Source organism: Sinocyclocheilus anshuiensis, unplaced genomic scaffold, assembly GCF_001515605.1.
Source record: "Sinocyclocheilus anshuiensis isolate Anshui unplaced genomic scaffold, SAMN03320099.WGS_v1.1 scaffold590, whole genome shotgun sequence".
Classification (NCBI taxonomy): Eukaryota; Metazoa; Chordata; class Actinopteri; order Cypriniformes; family Cyprinidae; genus Sinocyclocheilus; species Sinocyclocheilus anshuiensis.
Window position 1 is genome coordinate 1,732,942 of NW_015544192.1, and position 22,621 is coordinate 1,755,562.

General features: G+C 40.3%; 2 protein-coding genes across 2 annotated transcripts in view; both read right to left on the reverse strand.

Annotated features, from left to right (window-relative positions):
• LOC107696558 (wiskott-Aldrich syndrome protein family member 2-like) overlaps nt 1-7,481 on the reverse strand; it is a 13,363-nt gene extending 5,882 nt beyond the window's left edge. The window contains exons 1-8 of the mRNA XM_016496965.1: nt 7,327-7,481; nt 6,345-6,500; nt 6,131-6,265; nt 5,047-5,200; nt 4,759-4,876; nt 4,521-4,645; nt 3,308-3,478; nt 2,772-3,232 (exon numbers count right to left, since the gene is read on the reverse strand). Coding sequence (XP_016352451.1) covers nt 2,772-3,232; nt 3,308-3,478; nt 4,521-4,645; nt 4,759-4,876; nt 5,047-5,200; nt 6,131-6,265; nt 6,345-6,477 — 1,297 coding nt within the window. The 5' untranslated portion in view covers nt 6,478-6,500; nt 7,327-7,481. The remainder of the gene's footprint in view (nt 1-2,771; nt 3,233-3,307; nt 3,479-4,520; nt 4,646-4,758; nt 4,877-5,046; nt 5,201-6,130; nt 6,266-6,344; nt 6,501-7,326) is intronic.
• A 6,583-nt stretch (nt 7,482-14,064) lies between these two features.
• The window catches only part of LOC107696580 (AT-hook DNA-binding motif-containing protein 1-like), a 19,599-nt gene continuing 11,042 nt past the window's right edge, over nt 14,065-22,621 (reverse strand). The window contains exons 2-4 of the mRNA XM_016496992.1: nt 19,866-19,900; nt 15,523-19,699; nt 14,065-15,345 (exon numbers count right to left, since the gene is read on the reverse strand). Of these exons, the coding sequence (XP_016352478.1) occupies nt 15,551-19,534 (3,984 nt within the window). The 5' untranslated portion in view covers nt 19,535-19,699; nt 19,866-19,900 and the 3' untranslated portion in view covers nt 14,065-15,345; nt 15,523-15,550. The remainder of the gene's footprint in view (nt 15,346-15,522; nt 19,700-19,865; nt 19,901-22,621) is intronic.

The window sequence follows — 22,621 nt, forward strand, 5'->3', positions numbered from 1 at the left end:
TATATAGAAAACAATTATTCTATGTTATAGCAGTATCTTTTTACTGTATTTTTGATCAAATAAACAGCCTTAGTGAGCGTAAGAGACTTTCAAAAACATTAAAATCTTACAAACCCCAAATAAATGTTTGAATGGTACCATATACAGACATATTAAGTGCATCTCAACCCCCAGTGATATGATTTTGCTAAACTGAACCGAAATAAATACTGCTAAATAAAATTATTTCAAAGGTGTTTAAAGCCATTGTTTTAGCACAATAAACAGACAGGTCTTCACTTCTATCCATGACACATTAGCATTTACACTACAAATGCGATGGGGCCACATGCGTTTCTGACATCCGAATGCTGTTTGAACGCACAATCATGAAATGTTTCGGATCCCATTCACACCCAAATTTAGCTCGGACCAGAAACATGTTAATTTCAGTTGTAAACAAGTCAGTAAATTTACAGTCAGCATGTGTACATGCACAGTTATAATCAAGCAGCAGCAGGTTTTTGCTTAGTTGAATTATAAGCTGACTGTCCAAGTATACGAGATACAAAGTGTAATCAAATATTTGAAGGATTAAATACCCAATGCGCATTGTTTTGGGAGCGTGCATGCAATGCCAAGGACAACTGTAGTGCAATTAATGTGTAAACATGCTAGACGAAGCCAAGCTACAATCACATTATCAAGGTCTGTTAGTCCAATTTCACAAAAAACTTTTCAGGCAAACTAAAAGTGCAGTCACATTAACGCAAAAAGGTTCAATGTTCAATATCAATATCGTAAAGATATATAAAACACTTTCAAACCAAGCAGCTGTCTGACGGTCTGCACAGCAAATTCACATAACCAATTTGAACATGAGTGAAATCTGCTTGGAGAACTTTCTTGTCTTCACACTCGCGTTGATTCCTATTGGAATGACTGGATTTCACCCACGAAATTTAACTTAGCAGTAGGGCTGCCCCCTAATAGTCGACGAGAAAAGGCTTGGTCGACCAAAAGTTTATTAGTCGCTTATTCGCAGGAAAAAAATTTAACAACCCACAGGAAGCGTTAACGGCTGGTCTTTGTGGTAATATATCGGGCAGGACATCCAAATGCTCACCTATCATTCATCAACCTCAAATATGGCTTATCACCTGAAATATGTTAGTAGCAGCAACTTTACATGGCCGCTCAATGTAATGTTAACCTATAAAAATGTGCGCTATTCAAGTGTCTGTGCGGAGTGTGGAAGCTGAACAGTAGCGCGCTCACTGCATGGCAGATGGAGGCGCCGGTGCACTCACTTGCTCTTAAAATAGGCTACTCCATTATTTTTGGTCATACAGATAAGAGTAATACATCTTTAGAGATTTAGAAAGTAAGACTCTACATTTATTTGTGTGCACTCATAATAACAACAAAATATTGCACTTTTTGTCAAATATTGTAAGCAAACAGGGTGCGCTTTCTGCCGTCTCGGTCTGTGAACTTGAGCGCGAAACTCCGTGTATACTTCCCTTAGGCTACAGACATGGAAAGTATATTTATAGAGAGTGAAATGTCTACTTTTAAATGAACCAATTCAAATGGAAAACAAAAATTCTCAGATTATGTAATCCGTATGAAGAAACTGTTTCTTGAGCACCAAATCAGAATATTAGAATGATTTCCAATTGATCATGTGACACTGAAGATTGAAGCAATGGCTACTAAAAATTCAGCTTTGTCATCACAGGAATGAATTACACACACACACATACATACACACACACACACACACACACATATATATATATATATATATATATACACTATATATATCGGGCAGGACATCCAAATGCTCACCTATCATTCATCAACCTCAAATATGGCTTATCACCTGAAATATGTTAGTAGCAGCAACTTTACATGGCCGCTCAATGTAATGTTAACCTATAAAAATGTGCGCTATTCAAGTGTCTGTGCGGAGTGTGGAAGCTGAACAGTAGCGCGCTCACTGCATGGCAGATGGAGGCGCCGGTGCACTCACTTGCTCTTAAAATAGGCTACTCCATTATTTTTGGTCATACAGATAAGAGTAATACATCTTTAGAGATTTAGAAAGTAAGACTCTACATTTATTTGTGTGCACTCATAATAACAACAAAATATTGCACTTTTTGTCAAATATTGTAAGCAAACAGGGTGCGCTTTCTGCCGTCTCGGTCTGTGAACTTGAGCGCGAAACTCCGTGTATACTTCCCTTAGGCTACAGACATGGAAAGTATATTTATAGAGAGTGAAATGTCTACTTTTAAATGAACCAATTCAAATGGAAAACAAAAATTCTCAGATTATGTAATCCGTATGAAACATGCATGCAGGTGCGTCCACTACTACGGAGATGATGAGTCAGTGTCGCCGACTTCTTCTCTTAAACCGAAAACAAAGAAAGCGCTAGTTTATCAATAAATTATTAAAATGTTAATGCAGCCTCATTACTGTTTTTCCCGGACACATTCATGATCATTACTTCTGCCGGTGTGCTATAGCAAGCTTCATGCATGCGCTTGAGCGCTTAATAGGCTATGTAGACAATTAAAGTCTCATTATAATGATTTCAATGGTTTATTAATAAACGTGCGATTAGTCGACTAATGCTTAAAATGAACGACTACTAGTCAACCAGAAAAATCTTTAGTCGAGGGCAGCCCTACTTAGCAGTGGTAAATGTGATTATGTTCCAATTGTTTAATCTGACTGAATCGAACTTTTAAAGAGTTTGTAAATGTATGTAGTTATGTTACCTTGGCGGATAGCTGAAAGAAGGTCGCTGCGAGCATCGCCCTCGGCTGGAGCAGGCTGGGCTTTGGGTGCGGCAGGAGCAGAGACTCCTCCTGAGGGAGGTGGGGCTGGAGCAGAGGGTGGAGGAGGGCCTGGAGGAGGAGGTGGAGGGGGAGGAGGAGGTGGTCCACCTGCCATGGGTGGCGGTGGAGGAGCTGGAGTACAGGCTTCCATGGGTGGTGGTGGAGGTGGGATGGAAGCAGAATTGCTGGAGAATGGAGGGGGACAGGGGGGCGAATCGAAACCTAGAGGTGGTGGAGGTGGGATCATGCCATCGGGAGGTGGAGGTGGTGGTGGTACCAGAGGAGGAGCCACAGTCGGACGGCCTGGAGAAGAAGGCATTGCTGGTGGAGCTGGTGGAGGATGACTGGGGCTTAAAAGACTACCACGCTTCGGAGGAGGACCCCCAGATACATCATTATACCTGCAAGAGGATAAACGTTTGTCAGCTCAAAAATTAATCTGCACTTCAAATGGCAAGCTATTTTAAGACACTCACGGCATGTCTGGAGGTGGTGGTGGTGGTGGGAAGTCCTCTTGCATTGGAGGTGGGAGAGGAGAGCCGGTATCATAGCTGTAGGAGTTAGTGCTTTGGTCCAAATAGCCATCAGAGTAATTAAAACCATCATCACCAGAGCCAATGCTGCCATTCAGCACTTCTGAAGAGTTGCTGTTAGTGACACATAAAACAGTAATATTAAAGACAGATATAAAAAATATCCTCCAACAGTCGTGCTGCACCATGCTATTTTTATTAGTGTTGGGGTATTGACAGATTTCACAATCCAATTCTATTCAGAAGCTTATGAATCGATTTAATATAAATTTGGACATACTGTATATCAGGTAGAGCACATGGCAATTTATTTAAGGAATACTCAACTAAAGCTGTAAACTAAACTAGTAGATTACTATAATACTATTAAAGGTTAGAATTAACAAAAGAGTCCATATATATTTATTTTTGTATAAAATAGTTGAGTACAAACATTTGAATTGCACAAATATTTTTAAATATTTGAATAAATAATAATGTTTCTACTCTAAATATAAATATAAAAATATGAATGGTGGTATAAATGATTTATTTGAACTTAAATTAAATGATGAAGACAACACTTACATCTTAAGTAAAAATAGTGAATAATAATAATAATAATAATAACTTGTAACATAGTGCATTTATTTAGCAAAAGTTCCTCCCTAGAGTTTTTTTTTTCTAGCTAACTAAAAAGCTATGGACCCTTTCCTGAGGTAAATGTGGTATTACGGGACATGCTGTTCACAAGCTGTCTTTCCACGGCTGAAACACTGATTGAGTTATTGCATGAAACATGATATATTTCAGTAAGTTGTACTGTTTCTTTCAACATAACTAGTAAAAAGGAAGAGATGACCAGTTCACTGCTGCTTGAACTGATCTGTCACGCCACATGAAAGAGCATCAAAATGACATCTATGGTTTGAATCTGGTATAAAATCGACAGAATTTGAAATCTCGGACTTTGTTAAAAATCAAAAGTCACAAAATGTATTGCAATTATTGGATGGGACATGTGCTTCAAATAAGGTTTACTTCAAGTATCAACTGACAAGAGCATAGACCCAAGACAGATTTTTTGGATTTATAAATCGATATTGGTTCATCAAAGTTAGAAGATGGATTAAAATCAGTTGATCTATATTGTCAGTCTGGCCCTAGTTTTTATTACCCCATGGCATCGTTTTTGGGTAGAACAAACTCCTCCCCCATTTTCCGGCGTTCCCATTCATCTTTACGTGTTTTGATCTTTCGAGGGTTCAAGTTCCTTCGGTTAGGGTTGTCATCTTTCTTCTTCTGCTCTCAATAAACACAGAAATAAACACAGTTAAAGAAGCTCATGCAGTCTGGATGGTATTTCGAGGTGTTGCAATACATGTGTACGCATGCATCATACTCTTATGTCCCACCTTATGTTTGCGTTTCTCTTTCATAATGTCCTTGGTATCTTGAAGCATTTTCTCTTTCCAAAGGTCAAAGAAATAAGACGGATCAGTGTAGAACTTCAGAGCCTCCTTACCATCATCCCTGAAAAACAGAAAACCCTTTAACCACCTTATACTGAAACAAAATAACCATATTCTGAAGCAATACAGTTAATTTATAGTGATGACCATAAAGAGTTTCACATGCAAATACTATATTTAATTGCCTTTATAAGGTCAGTAAATGGAGGTCAGATGTGATAGTGTGTTTACCTGTAACAGCTCAGATTGTTGAGGGGGGGTGGCTGGCTGCAGGTCAGATAGGTCTCTTGGATAGGCTGCGGTAATGATGCCCTAATGAAGAGCTGCTGATCCTGGATGAAATTGGAGTGGAAGGCTTTGCGGCTGGTAATTGCCTGAAGAGAAACTGAAACAAGAAAGCAAAAATAGGAGAAGAAAGGAACAAAGAAAGATGATAACATTTGGAATTAATTCATATTTTGCATCATTGCTCGAAAAAGCACGAATTAAGGCTTTTTTTACACTGCACTCAGATATTTATGGCTACTGTCATTTTGCAAGTGATTATATCAAATCTGTGTTGCCATAGTAATGACTATGATGCCAAGAAATACAGGGGAGTAGATGGGGAAAACCACTAATTTTGCCTCTGCTCGACATGAATGTCACATGAGCAAACAAGAGTGAATTCAGATACATCTATAGTCACGCTACTGCCCTTTGTGTATGGCGTTACCGTGACAGGTAATGAGAAAGCACATGAAATCTGATCTGATGGTTCACACTGAAATGCATTTAAATTTTTGTTTTTTTGTTCGAAGAAAAGGTGTAACACACTTCTAGAAAAATAAACTTAAATGTTACTGGTTAAAAACAAGTAATGTTATGACCATCCTAATTGCTGTCATCAGACCACTAATGACAGCTCAACTTTCATTAACCTTTTTTGAAAAAAAATAAATAAATACAAAATAACTAAAAAGAGTTGGGTACACAAAACAGAAAACAAAGAAATTTAAATACATAAAATAATAATACAAAAAAGAAAAACAAAAAGAGTTGGTTAAAGAAAGAAAGAGATGAAACAAAAAAATTAATAAATAAAATATTAATACAAAACAACTAAACAAAAGTGTTGTATGCTGAATAAAAAAAATAAAAAATGCAATAATACAATTGTACTGTGCTAGAATCAAACACAGCATTAACAATTCTGTTTTCTGTAGCAAACAAGTGTGGTCCAAAAAGAGATTTTCTTAAACCAAAGCAAAATATGACTAATAATACGCCACATCATTATAATGAAAAATGTTGAGCATAACCCAGTATCTCTCACCTTCCTCTTCTTTTGGGTCCAGCTGGGTGACTTTGACCTGCAGCTTGTCCACTCTCTCTCCCAGTGTGTTGACCCGTTCGGCAAATGAGCTGGCCTGGACAAACAGTTCGCCAAACACATCCTCTGCATACTTACCTATGATTAAACTATGGCTTAAAAGCAGCAACATACAACTGATTTTCTTCAGTATACACCCCATTACACAAACACTTACTAAGTGATCCAAGTTGGCGAATGATGTTGGCAAGTGTGATGTTGGTCACACACTCCAGTTCACTCTTGATCGTATTTGGCAGTGACTGGCGACAGAGGTGCCGTGGTTCGATGTTTCGCGTCACCAAAGGCATGATGGAGCTTATCTGTCACCTTCCTCTTTGAGACAAAAAACAAAACAATGCTTTACAAATTCTGTCATTTGCTGGGCTGGTAGAATCTATGACATGGGCTGGTGCTTTTCCCCACACCGACACTCAGAGGTTTATATTTATCCAAAGCAGAACCAAAACTGCTGTTGTTTCTTCTGCCAATACGCAACTTACATCCTAATTTCTGCAGACAACACCAGCGAGCAACTAACCGTTACCCTTTAACATTTTTTGTCTTCGTGCTATTCATATTTTATATACATTTTATTTTAAAAGCGGTTTCATCTGTGGTTTTTACAAACAACTAACTTAGTAATAGCCTTTCACCATGTTATGAATCAGTGTATATAACCAATTATATAGCCTATCTATCTCACTGTTAAATTTACAGATATGAATCATTTTATACATTTGAATCTAATTCTAAGTTTAATATCATTCAGGTTAAATTCAGAAAATAATGCCCGTGCACAAAGTAAAAAATGTTCACCCATCAGACTTCCTACATTGGAAGGGAGTGGAGGCTCTAGATCACAACATACTAGCCTAACTTTGTTTGTAGCAAGATAAGATCAAATCAAAGTTGCTCCTAGTGAACTGATTTCCAGTCCAAAGTTAAAGCTTCGACTATATCAAATTGGCATAGGGTTATTCGTCACGACCGTTTAAAACGCTTCAAAATCTAGTAGCGGAGGCCTAAACCCTCTGAGGCGTCTGTGCGGAGCAGGAAGTGATTAGCGTTAGCTGCCTAACCTTACATACTGTCAACTCGCCAACCCAACTGCGACTTTTTAAAACTTTACGCACATATAAAGTACATCTCAGTCTTACCTGAATATATAAATGGATTTGGCCTTTCAACTACCTCAGCAGTACCATTCCCTGAGTTTAATGCCTTCCATAATTTTCTAAACCGACAAAATGTCTACCAAGAGCTGTATGGCAGCCAGCTACATCTCAGTCCCGCGTTTGGTAACTTTTCATTGGACGGTGCGTGTCAATCCAAAGATAATATTGGCTGATGCGTCCGTCAATCACAGAAAAAAGGGCGGATATGGAAACTGGAATCTTGAAAGCGCAACTCCACCCTAGCGGCTTGAAAATATCTGTTCGCAGTTTCTACACAGAGGGGAGCTAATCAACATTCCTGAACATCGGGCCAGTCCGAACAAATCCGAAACGTCCGAAACTCAGTGGAGAAAAAGCCACAACAACTGAAAAATAAAGATCACGGAATGCCCGTGATTTGACTTTGACATTTTGACATTTGACATTTTTTGTGAATCAAATGCAGCCCAGGATTTCATTACTCACCGAAAAACAAATAGGACACAATTCTAATAAACATTTTATTGTATACAGATTATTTCATAAAACAATGCACTTGTAACATATTGCACGTAGCCCTGTTGTATAAAAATGACGTTAATTTAACATGGCTGTTAAAGGATTATCACAGCGTGATAGATTTAATTGTGCGCACAATGCAGGGTTGAATTATTGCAGTACTGTTCACAACCACTAGACGGCACTTCTTAGCCTGTGAGAGAAAGAAACAAATAATACTAATATGCAACTTTACCTCTTAAAGGGGTCATATGATGCGATTTCAAGTTTTCCTTTCTCTTTGGAGTGTTACAAGCTTTTGATGCATATTTGTATGTATTCAACACGTCCACCTCATTAAACGATGCTGTTTTAGTTTAAAGTACTCTTAGACACATTAGAGTTTTGCTTTTGCATCTAAGTGTCTTTTGCAGTTGGTTATCTAGGCTACCTGCTTGTCCTCATCCAGCTGAGTGTGTATGAGCTGTGAGAGTTGGCCAGTTTGTGTCTCAGCACTATGTGTCCCGGGCCGTGTGCTGAATGCATGAGTTTGAGGCCTGAGATGCGGAGGGCTCTCAGTACACTGTGCCAGAAACGCACCACCTCCTCTTCGGTACCACCCACCTCAAACCCCGCCCACTGCAGATGAATGGTCAGAATGAGCTGATTGATCCTTCTGAGAGTTCCATCTTTAATCCAGCTTTCTAATATGCGCCATTCAGCACTCTCCAAATCCATATGCAGAACATCAACCTACATAAACACACACTAAATGAATGTGACATTATGGGAGCAACAAAAAAAAAAAAAGCAAGAGATTACACTTAAAAAAATATTGTATTAGTATGAAATCTGTTTTTTTTTAATGACCAGTGATAAAATATAATACACATATACCCTGAAGTGCAACTCATCTTATGAGTCACTGTTGCGATGACGCCCATGTGTGAACCCAGACTTAAGTACATAAGGTAGTGATTCCCTACTGATTCAGCACTGGTCGGTGAGTGTGAAATTATTTGTGACTTCTAGTGCATGTAAGAGAATCTTAAAATGAGTGTATTTGGGTGTAGATACCGTGGTGTGGCCCAGGGAGTCCATAATGTCAAGCAGCCTGTGTTGTACATTACCCACGAGGCCTGAATGACGGCGTGGATTTCTCCAGTCCAACCTAAAACTCAAAAAACGCAGCATCCTTCCCATCCAGACTACAAAAATACAGACCAAAGATTCCACTAATTTGGAACAGCCTGAAACATCCCAATGAACACTTCAACCAATTACTGTTTCCCTGCACCAGTCATGACATGTCGAGGAAAAAAGCTGCAGAATCTGGGGCTACCTTCAGCTTTTTTTTTTCTTCTAGAGATTATATTCAACAAATCCCACCCTTCCAGCCTAACAAAGAAACAAGGATGCCTAAATGGCCAACATTCTTTGAAATAAACAAGCCTGGTCTTAAATGTGCTGGCTGCTTTAAAGAATACCTAATGTTAAAACAGAAGAGACGGTTAGAATCCATCCTCAGGAATTAGTGTTTATAGCACTAACAAGCATACACAAATATTAACGGATGTCAGATGAGATGATATATTTTCCCTAAATGTATGTTATTGATCTTCAATGCATGTTTAATTTTTAACTTTTTTTTTGGACCTCATAATTATTTATACTTAGAGTAAATTTTTAATTAATTGGCTGAAATAAACTTCTTTCTAGTGACATCTAGAAACTTCTAAAATCATTCACTCTGCTTAAATTCCACCCTACCCACCCACTTTTTCAGCAGCCTTGGTTCTGGAAGTATATTCCCATTCATTTTTCGAATAGGGATTTTTTTTAAATCTTGGTTTAAGAGTTAAAAGCCATGAGTCAAACCAACCAGCTACGAGGAAACACAACATTACAAATTTGATTTGAAGCACAAAAGTATTTGAAAATCAGACAAAAACACAAAAGTACAACACTGTGCCATAGCTTCAATGAGGTAAAGAACTACAATCCCATGAAGCATTAGATAAATAATAGATAAATATAAAACTATTAATTTAAAGATGTTGATTACGTATATAGAAAAACAATATTTCACATTTATTGCAAAATATGCAGGTGGGAAAGTGTTCTTTTGGCAAGGTTTGTTTCGCTTCTCTGAGTGGTGTTGTTTTTCATAGGTAATGTAGTTTTTACCAGGATTTTCACTATTAAACAAATATATTAAAGGAAAAATATTTGAAATAATGGGGGCTAACAGCTTCAACAAAGGCATCTATTAACAGCCTCATAGCTCAAAGTAGGTCTGTCTTTAAAGATTCACAATTTATAATTAAAAATCAGTTGCCTTATGGAGAAAATAAAAGGGATTTTTACTTCCGGAACCGGACTGTTGCACTCTATAGACTGCAAGCTTGTATTTAGATCTGGCTCCATTTAATCAACAACTGATGGATAGAACCAAGTCCCCATCCTACATTTGTTTCTTTTTCCTTTATTCATTTCACCTGGATGTACGTCACAATATGGAAGAAAAAAATCTATCGCTACTTCCATACTTGCATTTTTTAGGGGAAGCTTCAATTAAATAAGCATATTGTGGTGTGTCTTTTTGCTGCAATTCAATATATATGTTTACCTGAATGAATAGGCCACACAACCCCATTTGCCCTTCCAGTGGTTGATGCACAAAACATCTGGGTGAACAAGTAGTGTGTGTAGATTGATTCCCATCTGAACACAACAGGGCAGTTCACCTGCAGAAAAAGGTCTTCCTTAAAAGGTCCAGATATATCACTTTGGAAGTGACAGTCCATTTTTATAATATGCAGTCCCATAGTGTTATGTAAGACAGTTGTAAGCATGATCGAGCAAGGAAACAGAAAAGATTATTATGGTATGTTTGTGTACCTCTGTTGTGGTGATGAACTGGGTGAGATGCTGCAACTGCAATAAACGAGGGTTGTTCTGATGCCCATGGCTGCAGTTTCAGCTCTCTAGCCACGGGCTGTAAACACATAAACATGAAGCTCTCTCTCATCTTGGCCAAATTTCAGATGCACATAAAAAACTGTAAAAAAATAAATAAAAAAAATAGGGATGCAGTGCAGGAGGGTCAGGCATTCAATAGCCACTGAAAAAACTGTGTGAGCGTGTGCAGTGCTTCAGGCAAGAGAAGCTGCAGCTCATCTGGGGTCATAGAATGTGCCCTTTCGAAACCAGAGGTTATATGAGTGAGAACAAAAGAAACAGAGGGAACTTTTAAAACCTGGGCTGTTGGAAATGGAGCCTCTCCCAAAACATTCAACAACCCTGTTTAGTAACCATGGAGACACTAGACTAGAGGAAGAGGGGATATGACTCACTGAGGAACTCACTGTTCATGGGGAGGCCAGGTGGGGGCAGACAGTGAGACAAACAGAGAAAGGGAGAGTGAGAGACTTTATTTTAGAAGATTAAAGTGTTAAAGTGTCCAGAAGGGATCCCCGTTCATTTTGCCAAGTCAAATATAAGTTTTCCAGACCCTCTAGATAAAAAGCTCCAACAGGGCAATCTATTCTTATTAAAATTAATTCCGTTTACAAGAACAATTTATTTTATTGAGTTGCACGTCAGGAAGACCCTCCACCTAAAACTGAAAGATACGAAAGATACCAGCATCACTAGTGAATATGAGATTACCTGGCGTCTTTCAGGCTCGTTTTTCGTCCTGGTATGCTGTCAGTCTTGAATCCTCGTCAGTCCAAAGACCCAACACGCTGCTTTCCAAATCCCCCTCATTTTTTCTAACCTCAGACGACGTTGATCCGTCACTTCTCTATGCTTATGACGAGAAAAGCAGGCTCGTCACCGCTCGTGCTGCTATATGCGCGTTGCACCGTTAAATTTACCAGTAGCTGGACTAGCAGTAGCACCGGCAGACCTATAATAAATATACGGTGGGAAATGCCTCTCAATCCGCTAAAATTACAAGCGGCCATACCTCCCTCTCTTGAGTTTGGTGACCCGTGGGAGCGCAGACACCAGAAATGAAGAGTCGGCGCCGCCGTGACCCTCTGGCTTGAGGGCACTGGGATTGAAAGCTCACGGCTGGACAGTCCATCAACAAATACTAGTATGTGTGAGTCAGTGTTTGCTTGCACCTTCCAATATTCCACACGAGAAAAAAAAACAGCTTATTAGAAATACTAAATATCTTAATTAAAAACCTAAAAAATTCAGAACGGTTTGTGTGAGGTTTAGGGGACAGAAATTGGAACAGTAAAGATAATAGAAGTCAGTGGAACATCCCCGCACACGTGCACACACACCACCCACGCGCGTTAACATATTTCACTACTATGTAGTATGCAAAACAGCGCGTCAAACGAGTAGGATGTCCAAATAGCCACTAGTCATAATACAGTAGGTGAGTAATACCCTCGTGACGTAGCCTACCGCATCTGCTGGGATCCTGAAGTGTGCAGCCAGTGGTTACTCCCACTAAATACAACAGTGGCCGGGAATTTAGTTCATAAATTTGGATGCGGCTCATCGTTATAAATACAACCTTTCAAACCGATAAAAAATAGTGCAATTAGTAGAATTTATCTGAGTTATTGTCTAACAATTAAAATTATCAAGAATAGCCCTACTGGTGCTTTGCGACATTCACAAACAAAAGGTCCATTTGCGGTAGTAAAATCGACCAGTTAGTGTCTTGTGCGTCGCTTTCCCATTAAAAACTTCCCTTGCTACTTTTGCGTTTTTCTTATGTGATTTGTTAATGAACAATTAACGTTACAGTATTTGCTGACAGCTAAAGCAGGGGCGGATTGGATGGACATTGGGTGCTTATTATTTTTGAAGATCTATTCACATTGTTCACACATGACAATCTCAGTGTTGAATGAAAAGTCCTACTTAACCATAAGTCAAATTGAAAGCTTGTATCTTAAAGCAAGCATTTTGAAAGGGGTCACTAATAATGTTGTATTTTGAAATTTCGTAAATCTTTTTTTGTGCCGTCTAAACAATTGTAACATAACATTAGGCCACAAACAAAAGGAGAATAATTGCGATTTAAAAAAAAGTCTGGAAAGCTATAGGGTGTATAGCATTGGTGCATATTAATTGCATTTAAATGTAAATATAGGCTGTGTTTATGACGACGTTGGCTCGATTTGATGTTAGAATGACAAGCAGCCAACATTAAGTTTTTTATTTTATCTTTAAAGTTTTTTTGTATTTATGTAAATGCAAATGGACAATGAAATAATATAAAACAATATGACAACCCGATGCATGTAATCAGGTGCTGCAAAGCGCATATTTGTTGCATATATTATGAAACATATAAGCGATAACCAAGAAACAGGAGTACACTACTTCAACCAGACAGTGGCATCACAACTATCAAGCAACTGACTCAACATAGAGAATGCACAGAAAGTGGCAGTGAAGAGTAGGCCTCTTTCTTTTTTCCCATGCATCAATGTAGACCTAAAATATAACATTAGACAAAAAGCCAAACATTTGTCTTTAGATGTTCAAGTCCCTTGGGTTGATCTGTTGCAGATAACTGTGTTGTAATTGTCCAATATTTTCACATTCTCAACACAGTGGGGCAGCCACCCCCCAGGCACACACACACACTCCAATACCACACATTTACCAACAAGCTGATCAATGAAAAAATACAGAATGAAAACCTACCCCACAAATAAAAATTCTCATAGCTCCTTCCTCAATTACTTCCTTTCCATAAATTCCGTAATTCCCATACAACCTTTTTTTTTTAAATTTCTCCCAAATCTCTGCTTGTGTCCTCATCTGAACTCATCTGAGCTCCTGTTAGAATGACTGATGCCAAAAGCACAATTGCCTCATTCCAAATGCCTGAGTGGTGCTGCATGGCCCGGAATGTAAAAGAGGCACCAAAACCACTCACACAAGAAAAAAATAAAAACGAGAGAGCACTGTTTTGATAACATTTCAAAAGGAAATATTATGGAATATAACATTATAATGAACCATGATCATGCTCATGCCGCAATCATTCATACAACATATGAGTAAAGTTTTTATAATCAAGTGTAATTGGACTGTCATCTGAATGAGATCTGAAACTTTATTAAACATTTTAGTGAAGCTGATAATAATTGGAGGATATTACCCATTGTATTTTTCCTGCTTGGCCACCGTTGGATCTCATTTAATTTTCATTGCATTTCCCCAACCACAGAGTAGAAGCAGGACAAAATTAAACAATGATCAGAACAGAATGTGTATTTAAATATTTTCACCTCAGATACAGTATATGGAACAGACAGATACAATATTTAATCACAAAAAATCACTGTACGACACAGCGGACCACAAGAAATATGAACAGAGGGATGAAAGAAAAAGAGGAGGCGAATATGCATTGTCCACACCCTGAGTTCCAGGCCATCAAATCCAGGGTGGAAAGTGCCCTGGCCTCTAAACATGTTGACAAGGACAGCATCATTCGGGGGCAGTGCATGGGTGTCTGTCCTCCTGTTGTGATAAAAACACACAAATGAGAGTTGGATGTTGGGCACAAAGTGACCATGCTGCAGATCCAGAGCGACGGTTGAAGGGATCAAATTTAGACAACATTCCTTTGGGACCAGACCAGGCCACTGATAAAAAATATTACTTAAAATGTACTTGCACAAACCCAAGCTGAACAATTTAAAGCCACATAAAACTGGTATTTCCCTCATGTGTCCTTACAGCAGTTCCAAAACACTGTCATGACATTGCTGCTTTAACGTATGTCTCTTTCAGCAGGCAGGACTCTGAGATTCGGTTGTTTTCATAGCAGTGAGCTCCTCAAGTGATGGAACCATTTGAGTAGCTTATGTACAAATGCTGTTTTTTTTTATGTTGAACTTAAAAGTGAGAAGAGGGCAGAGTTTGTGCAGTCACCATTTACAGATGCTGAAGGAGTGGACCGACCTTTAGGATTAAGTAATCTTCCCAGTGACAAAATCAGAGGTTTTGAGACTAAAACAGACAGAGAAAGAGGGAGCAAGATCAGGATGTAGACAAAAACCTTTTGTGTGGTCTCTCACATTAGTTTAGTTTTTGGGCATCACTGAAATGTGGGTATGTGTGAATCACATTTGCACAGTTGCACTCTAAAAGAAAGGGACTAGTTTGTTCCCTGCATTTCATCAAATTGGTTTCTTCGTGAAACTAGCAGTGTTCATTCTTTGTTAAATAAGTCCCTAGCCCAAGCTGTATAGCAATATTAGTTATTTTTGTGCGTGCATTTACAGTTGCAAGTCAGTGTATGAAAAGTATATGCAAGTATGTGAATGTTTTGTGATCACATAGTATGTTTGTGTTCGTGCATGTGTTTCTGTGTGTGTTCATGTGTATGGATTTGGATCTTGATTGTCACTGCTGGAGAAGTCTTTATTTAGTCCATAGCTCTGAAACTCTTCAGTCTAACTCAGTAAGTGTCTTCCAAAGCTTATCCTTTAAAAAATATTAAAAATATGAAAAGGGTACTGTCCATTTCATCTGTCAAGAAAAGAAAAGAAAAGAAAAAAAAATAATAGTCAAATGAGGGTTAGAATTAGTCTCAATACATAATGACAAAAATTTACATTACAATATAAATATAGTTTATGGCAGCATTCAAGTATCTACTTTTCATACTGCAATCATCTGAGCTATGTCCCAGAATTAATGTCTTACCTCTTTAGGGATGCCAAGATAATTCCAACTACAGGCTGGTGACGGTGAAGCCTTCTTCGCTGGGCTGGTCAAGAAGCTGGCAAAGTACCCCTCCCCGGGCTGTGTGGGGTGCATAACGGTGTCCAATGGGTGCATAGCTGTCCAAGTTACCATGGTAACCCATCTCTTCATGCTGTGGGGAAGAGTCCAGAGTTCCACTCACACATGAAGTTGACATGGAAGGACCTCTTTGTAAAGGGGAAGGGTAGGATGAATGGGATGGAACTCTCATCCCAGAGACCATCAATGACATGTCCCGTTTGTGGGAGGGCAAAGAGACTGCTGGTGGTCGCTGTTCCTCATAGTTTTGGGGACTGCCAGCAACACTTCCTCCTTGCCCAAACCAGCAGGGAGAGCCACTGTAACTGGGGGAATCATACTGGGAGAACTGGTCTTTTGGGACCCGATGCGGACTCATGGCAGAACCACAATGTGGCAAGAGGCGAGGGGTTGGCGAGAGGGTTGGGCTAAAAGTCCTGGCAGCATGTCCATAAGTCTGGGAGGGAGGACCAGGTTTAGGGTACTGCTTTAGGGCATCTGACTGATTTGATAAACTGGGGGATACAGAGGCAGAGTCTGGAGGGTAGACATGAGCAAATCTCTCATCTGAGGAGGGAGTAGAAGTATGGAAAGAATATGGAGAGGGGTATTCACAGGACTCTGGGGCATGGCTGAGAGGAGACAGGCTACTACTATCTCCACTGTAGTAGTCCAATGCTTCCTGGTATACACCCCCTGAACACATCTGCCCTGACCCTGATGGGGCTGAAGGCTTTTGAGATTTGGTTTTTGGTGGTGGTGGATGATCTCTTTGGCAAGGAGAGAATCCTCCCCTGCCTCTGGCTCCTCTCGGTTGTCTACCACCTGTAGCACTACGTTTTGGCCCTCCCCCTTGCATAGGAGGGCTGGCAGGTGATCCTGGGGGAACAGAGCATGCTTCCTTCTCATTGTGTGCCTCAGACTTTTTTCTTCGCCCACGACCTGGTTTTGCCCCCCCTTGGAATAGTACATTCTGACTCCAGTTGTAAGACGGGCCTGCCGAATTCTCATTCCAGTCAAGCATTAGCTTCTCCAGGCTTGAAAGACTAGACTGACCCTCAGGCATAGGAACATCCCTTGGGCGAAATGTTCCCCCCACAACACCCATCCCTCCTCCACCAGTGTGGGAGGAATCTGAGGAGGATTCAGAGAGTGTGTCAGGGCAAGGACGCTGTTTGGCTTTTTGGGGTGTGTAGTTTGAGATGTCCAGAATGTCTTTGGATTCTGATCCAGTTCCAGCTACCCTATAGTCAGAGTAACCATGAAACTGATGAGTACCATATGCATCAACACCCCAGTTATTTCCCCCTTGTCTGTATCCCCACTGAGCTGTAGAGGTGTACTGTCTGCAACCCTCAGGCGGAGAAGAGGATAAGGAATAGGGGCTAGACTTTGACATTGACATATAACTTCCACTCGGTGAGGTTGGGCCAGAGTCCCCTCTCTGTATGGTTGAATGGGGTGGGCATGGATATCCACTATAACTGCGCTTGGCAGAACCCTGGTAGTTGGAATAACTCATCTGACACTGTGCAGAGGGAACAGAGGGAGTTTTTGTGCCATATGTAAAGCTACAGTCACTTGGCCTTTGCTGTTGTTGCTGCTGTTGAGGGAGGGGGTAAATGCTTCCTCCTTGAGGAACCCCAGCACTATAACTAGATGGATATTGAGGATAACCTCCAGATGGATGTAGGGAGCTTGGTGAACGGGAAAGCAAGAGTGCAGGGGATTTAGGGAAGGATGGGATGGGAGAAGTCTGTGAGACACTGTATGAATATGAGGGTTTAGTTGTCGAGCTGCCTTGAGTTTGGGGTGAGGTTAATGGCGCCCCTTCCCCAAGACAGGCTGCACCTTTAGGACTTCTTTTAGGAAAGGCAGGAGACCAACGATGGGCTGCACCAGGGCTGCTACCCTCATATCCTGGGGTGAGCTTACGACCTTCCTGGCGTCCAGCAGGGCTGGACATAGAGATATCTAGCAGGTCAGATGAGTCATCAGAATAAAGAAGAGAGCGAAAATATCCTGCAAACATTCCCTGAGACTCTTCTCCACTGCCTCTCATACTGGGGCTGTGGTACATCCCCCCCTTACTAGCCTCACTGCTTTGAAAACTTCCACGAGGGGAACAAGGGCTCTGATAACTGCTAGCTTTCTCAGAAATATCTCTGTCGCCTTTCCCTATCCAATCTTCCTCTTGTGCACCTGGACCATTTTTTAAATTCCCATTCTTTCGTGATCTGCGTTTTCTAACCTTCTCACCTTGTGCAGAGTCACCTAAAGCTGCCCTACTTATTCCCCCAGCAACACCCTTGCCTCTTTTTCGAGGAGTTCCTGGTTCAGATGCAGGGGCCTTCCGCTTCTTGCCAATTGTTTCAAAAAAGTCACTGAATGACCTCTTAAAGGAATCAGAGGATCCAGCTGCTCCCCCTCCTCTACTCCCCATACAGCCTGCACGACCACCTCTCCTGCGGAATGCTGTAAGGCGGTGCAAAAGAGTGGAAAGGGATGGATTTTCTGGTGGTATGTGGAAAGTTTCAGGCTCTGTTGGGGTCCAGCAGCGTGGAGGAGAGCAGCGGCCTGTGCTGGGAGGTTGTCTGTTCAAGAAGGCCAGTTTGGAGAGGACATCTGCATATTCTACTTTAACATCATTGGTATCATTAACATATGAGGGGGTGGGCTCTCTTGAAACATTAGGTCCTGGCTCACCTCCTACACTCCCCTCGGGCCCCTCTCCTGTTGTGACCCCTTCCCCACGGGGTCCAGCACACACTGGCTCCAGGGATGAGATCTTGTAGCTTTTCTGTCGTCGGCTCATGTGTACAGGTATTCTGGCTACTTTTACCACAATCTTCCTCACACCTAAATAACGTCCCTGTCGTCTCCCTCTAACTGAGTGGTGAGTAACAATGCCCTCTCCTTCTGATGTTCTCATACTATGATTTGGTGTAACACCTGCTGGTATAGTTGATGATGGTAAAACCTCAAATGATGAGGCAGCATCACACACCTCTGGGGGATGCTCCTCCATTGGTCTTATGTCCTCTGTCCTCCAGACTCTATTCTCCTCCTCTTCTTCATCCTTTTGGTCCATTTCTCTTTTGAACATATTTTCCTCAGCAGCTCTACGTAAACGGGATGATTTACGAAGATGGCAGGGGAAACGTGGCCGGCCAGAGCTCCGCAGGGTATACTTCCTTTCAGCCTCCACAGAGGTCATGACACTGGCTTGGCCTATCATACGAATGTGGTCTAGGTCGCTGGTGTGATCCATTTCTGGCTTACATGTTGAATTTTGTTCTGTCTCCTCCTTGGGTAAAGTGGAAGGGTTGTATTGAGGAGGTGTAAAATTGTTTGGAGGAAGGGTGGTGTGTAACAAAGGGGCTGACTGAACATGTACATTATGTGTGCCAGTCTTGGAAGGTAAAGACAAGTCTTCTGGAATAAGGGAAGGGTCCTGCTCCATAACTGAGGAGCCAGTGTCTATAGGCGTGCACATGCCTTTCTGTGTTAGCATGTTTGTGTCCATCCACATATGTGTATCCATTGGAATGTGGGTATGAGGCTGCAGGTGTGTGCTCGACTGTGTGAGTGAGTGTTGTGTTGTACACATCTGTGGTTGTGTGTTTTGCTGAATGAGCATTTGTTCTTGTGTGTGTATTTGCTCCACATAATCTGTCTGCCTACGTTTCCTTGCTCTACGTCGAAGTTGCTCTTCATGGTTCCGCAGACCATTAGCTAAAGAGGGAGGCGAATAAAAGCGGTAATGTAGTGAGCTGGCTGGATTAGAATCAGTGGGTCCTACAGATGTGCCCCCAGGTTCTTCATCCCCCTCCCATAAAGAGGGGCCCTCATTATCACTGCAATCCTTGTCAGCCAGTGCCTCACAAGTCAAACGAACACCTCCAGAGCGTAGGCGACCTGACAGACGGCTCATTACCCCCAAAATTGCAGATCAGGATCTTCGTATTTATATATATGTGTCAGTGATGGTTCTGTGTTAGGTTTAACTGTGAGCTGGGTCCAGTTTAGCTGGTAGGTTGTTTCAACTCTTTCCTCTCGCTGTTATTCTTGGCTAGAATGAATTGGACCATCAGGCAGTCTTGGGGTCCCCAGTTTTCAGGAGTGCAGATAGCAGGTTATTTCCCAGGGAAAAGGGGACAAAACACACAAAAAATATGTTCATATTTACTTACTGTTGAGGAATGCAAACAAATACTGTACAACATAGCTGAAAATGCTATTGAAATAGCTGCAGTTGTTCTTACCATGTCTGCTGCTGTGGCCATGCTTTGTGTTATCCCTGTGGGCGAAAGGACACTTGTCACTATGGCAATACAGTTAGAGAACAGTTGTAACCATGGCAATAGAATATGAGTGGAACGGTAACCATAGTTACACAGTTTTCCTTTCCAATGCAATAGATTGCAGGCCTCACTATGGCAATACGACATATGTCTCACTGGATAGGCAACTGTTTTATATGCTATACATTTGGCAATTTAAAGCATTTTAAGTAAACTTTAGTGCAGAAAAATGAAAAATAACAGGCACGCAAAGTCTTGAACACAGTTTAACATCTGTGATCACTAGCAATAATCAAGAATCAATAATCACTCAAAAATCCTTAGTGCAACGTCTGAATTTACAAATTAAGAGGAAAAAGAGAATTATCGACATCATCTATAAACTGTTGAGAAATGCCCAAAGTGAAATGTAAGTTTAAATTTTAACATGTACAATATTCAAAACAGTATTTGATGAAGAAATGTTTGCCTGCCACAGTTTATTACTTTTCAGTTTTATTGTGTGATGTGTCATGAGGCCTCGCTATCATTGTTTTTAAAATACATGGTGATAGTTTCCATATATTTTGATGCAAAGTATCAAAATCATCAAATGATTTAAAAAATGTCTGCATTGTAACTGGTTGAAAATTTGGGCCAGCAAAAAAGCACTGGCTCTCACTAACAAAAACCTATATATATATATATACATAAAAACCCCAAACATATTGGTGAGCTACACAAAAATATAACCTGCAGAGAAAAGGCTAGAATGCAGAGAAGTTGGGACATGGCAGCAGGGGGCAGCAAAGAGACAAGAGGAAGAGGATGTAGCTGGATATAGAGTTCCTAAAGAAAGAGATGGATGGATGAAAGAATATGTTAATAAAATAGGGGAATTTAGAGTAAAAAACACATTTTTCAAATTGCAACCTGAAAAATAAAAGAAAGTAGATAAGTGCATGCAAAAATTTTTCAAACAAAAGGAAAGCTGTCATATTTACATTTAACTCACTCCCATGTAATTCCAACCCTTTATTGTTATTTTTATTCTTAGGCAGAATAAAAGTGAATACTGCATAAACCAAAATCAATCAATCAATCAATCCTATACAGCCAACACATGTGCTATATTCCAAGTATTCTGAAGCTATATAATATTTTTGTGTGTGCACAAAACATTTCATGTAGAAAGCAGCAGCCTTGCCATTTCAGACTAACATCTCATATTGCTTTTAGAACAATATAGCACAGGATCGAAATGAGATCGGGGTGAATAAATGAAACAAATTTTTCATTTTAGGTTAACTATTCCTTTAAGAATTGAATTTCATTTGTGATAAACATTGTAGTGGTGTAAATAAGTCCAGGGGCTGGACTCTCACACACACATTACAGTTCTATCCATCTCTCAGTCTGCTCCACATGGTTTTTATTACTAACTGGCAATGATAGGGAAAGTGCAGAAAGAGAGAGTGAGCGAGCGAACCAGAAACATGTGCTACAGTACATGGTGCCGAACAAGCTGCCACATTTGCATTCTTGAAGACACTGATACAGAGACAAATATACATAAAAAAATGCACCCTTGCACATAACTTTTAACTTTCATAACATAACTTTTGCTAAATAAAATTAAATATTTAGTCTCCACAATCCTTTATTTCACTACAAGCGCTGCTGAAACTTTACATTTGCTGCACATAATTATTTCTTCCACCTAGAAAACAAAACAGCATTTCCCCCGTACACTTAATATTCTGTGGCACAAACAGAATTGCTGCAATCAAGTGGTTAGAGCCATGGATAAGCTTCCCACACTACTGTATTGCCAGATTGGCCTGATCTTCTTGTGCTTTGATTCTCCCAGATTTCAGTGCTGCCTGCTCACAATTTTCTTTTCTCACAGGTTTTCAGAGAAATTTAGATCTGAACACATTGCTGGTTGCTTCAGAACAATTATTTTTTTGTGTGTGCTGCAAGGCCCATGACTTTCACTCAATACCAAGTTTCTGACACTTCTTTCAAAAGTGCTCTCCAAAATTTTTCAGTCTTTGCCTGACATCTTGAAACCATGCGCATGTTCACGGTGCCAAGGGCAACAAAACAATCCAAAACATCAATGAAACTCTCTTGTGTTTGACTCTCCTCCTCTTTGAAAGCTTAATTTTGTTGTCAGTAAACATAGTGATATTGATGTACTATACCAAAATGGTCTGATCTTGGTCTTCAGACGGATTGCTGTTAAGGCATGTTCAGGCATGTTTTGGCTACTATCCTGCACTTATGTCTCACTCACTAGTGAGGTCTACCTGGGACTTCAAACTTATTACCCTTTCATTGGGCTGGCAATAGATGGTGAAAGCTTGTGTTTGAAGGTCAGCTTGAATCTGTGTGTCAGTTGAAGAAGTTTTTCTACCATTTGAAGTATTCTGTTGTGAAATCTTCCTCTAATGGCCACATCCTGTGATGTTGACTACAACTCTGTAAGCCTTAATCTCCTTGACACCATTTCGAACACTGAAAACAAGAGCACCAAGGTCTTTGAAGATCAAATTGCTGATTGTCATGCCTGGCATCTATTGGCTTGGTATCTAATCCATTTTACATGCTCGTTGTACACCACACAAGAACTCATAGCAGGAACTCATCACAAATTCACTTAAAGGGGTCATATGATGCTAAAAAGAACATTATTTTGTGTATTTGGTGTAATGAAATGTGTTTATGCGGTTTAA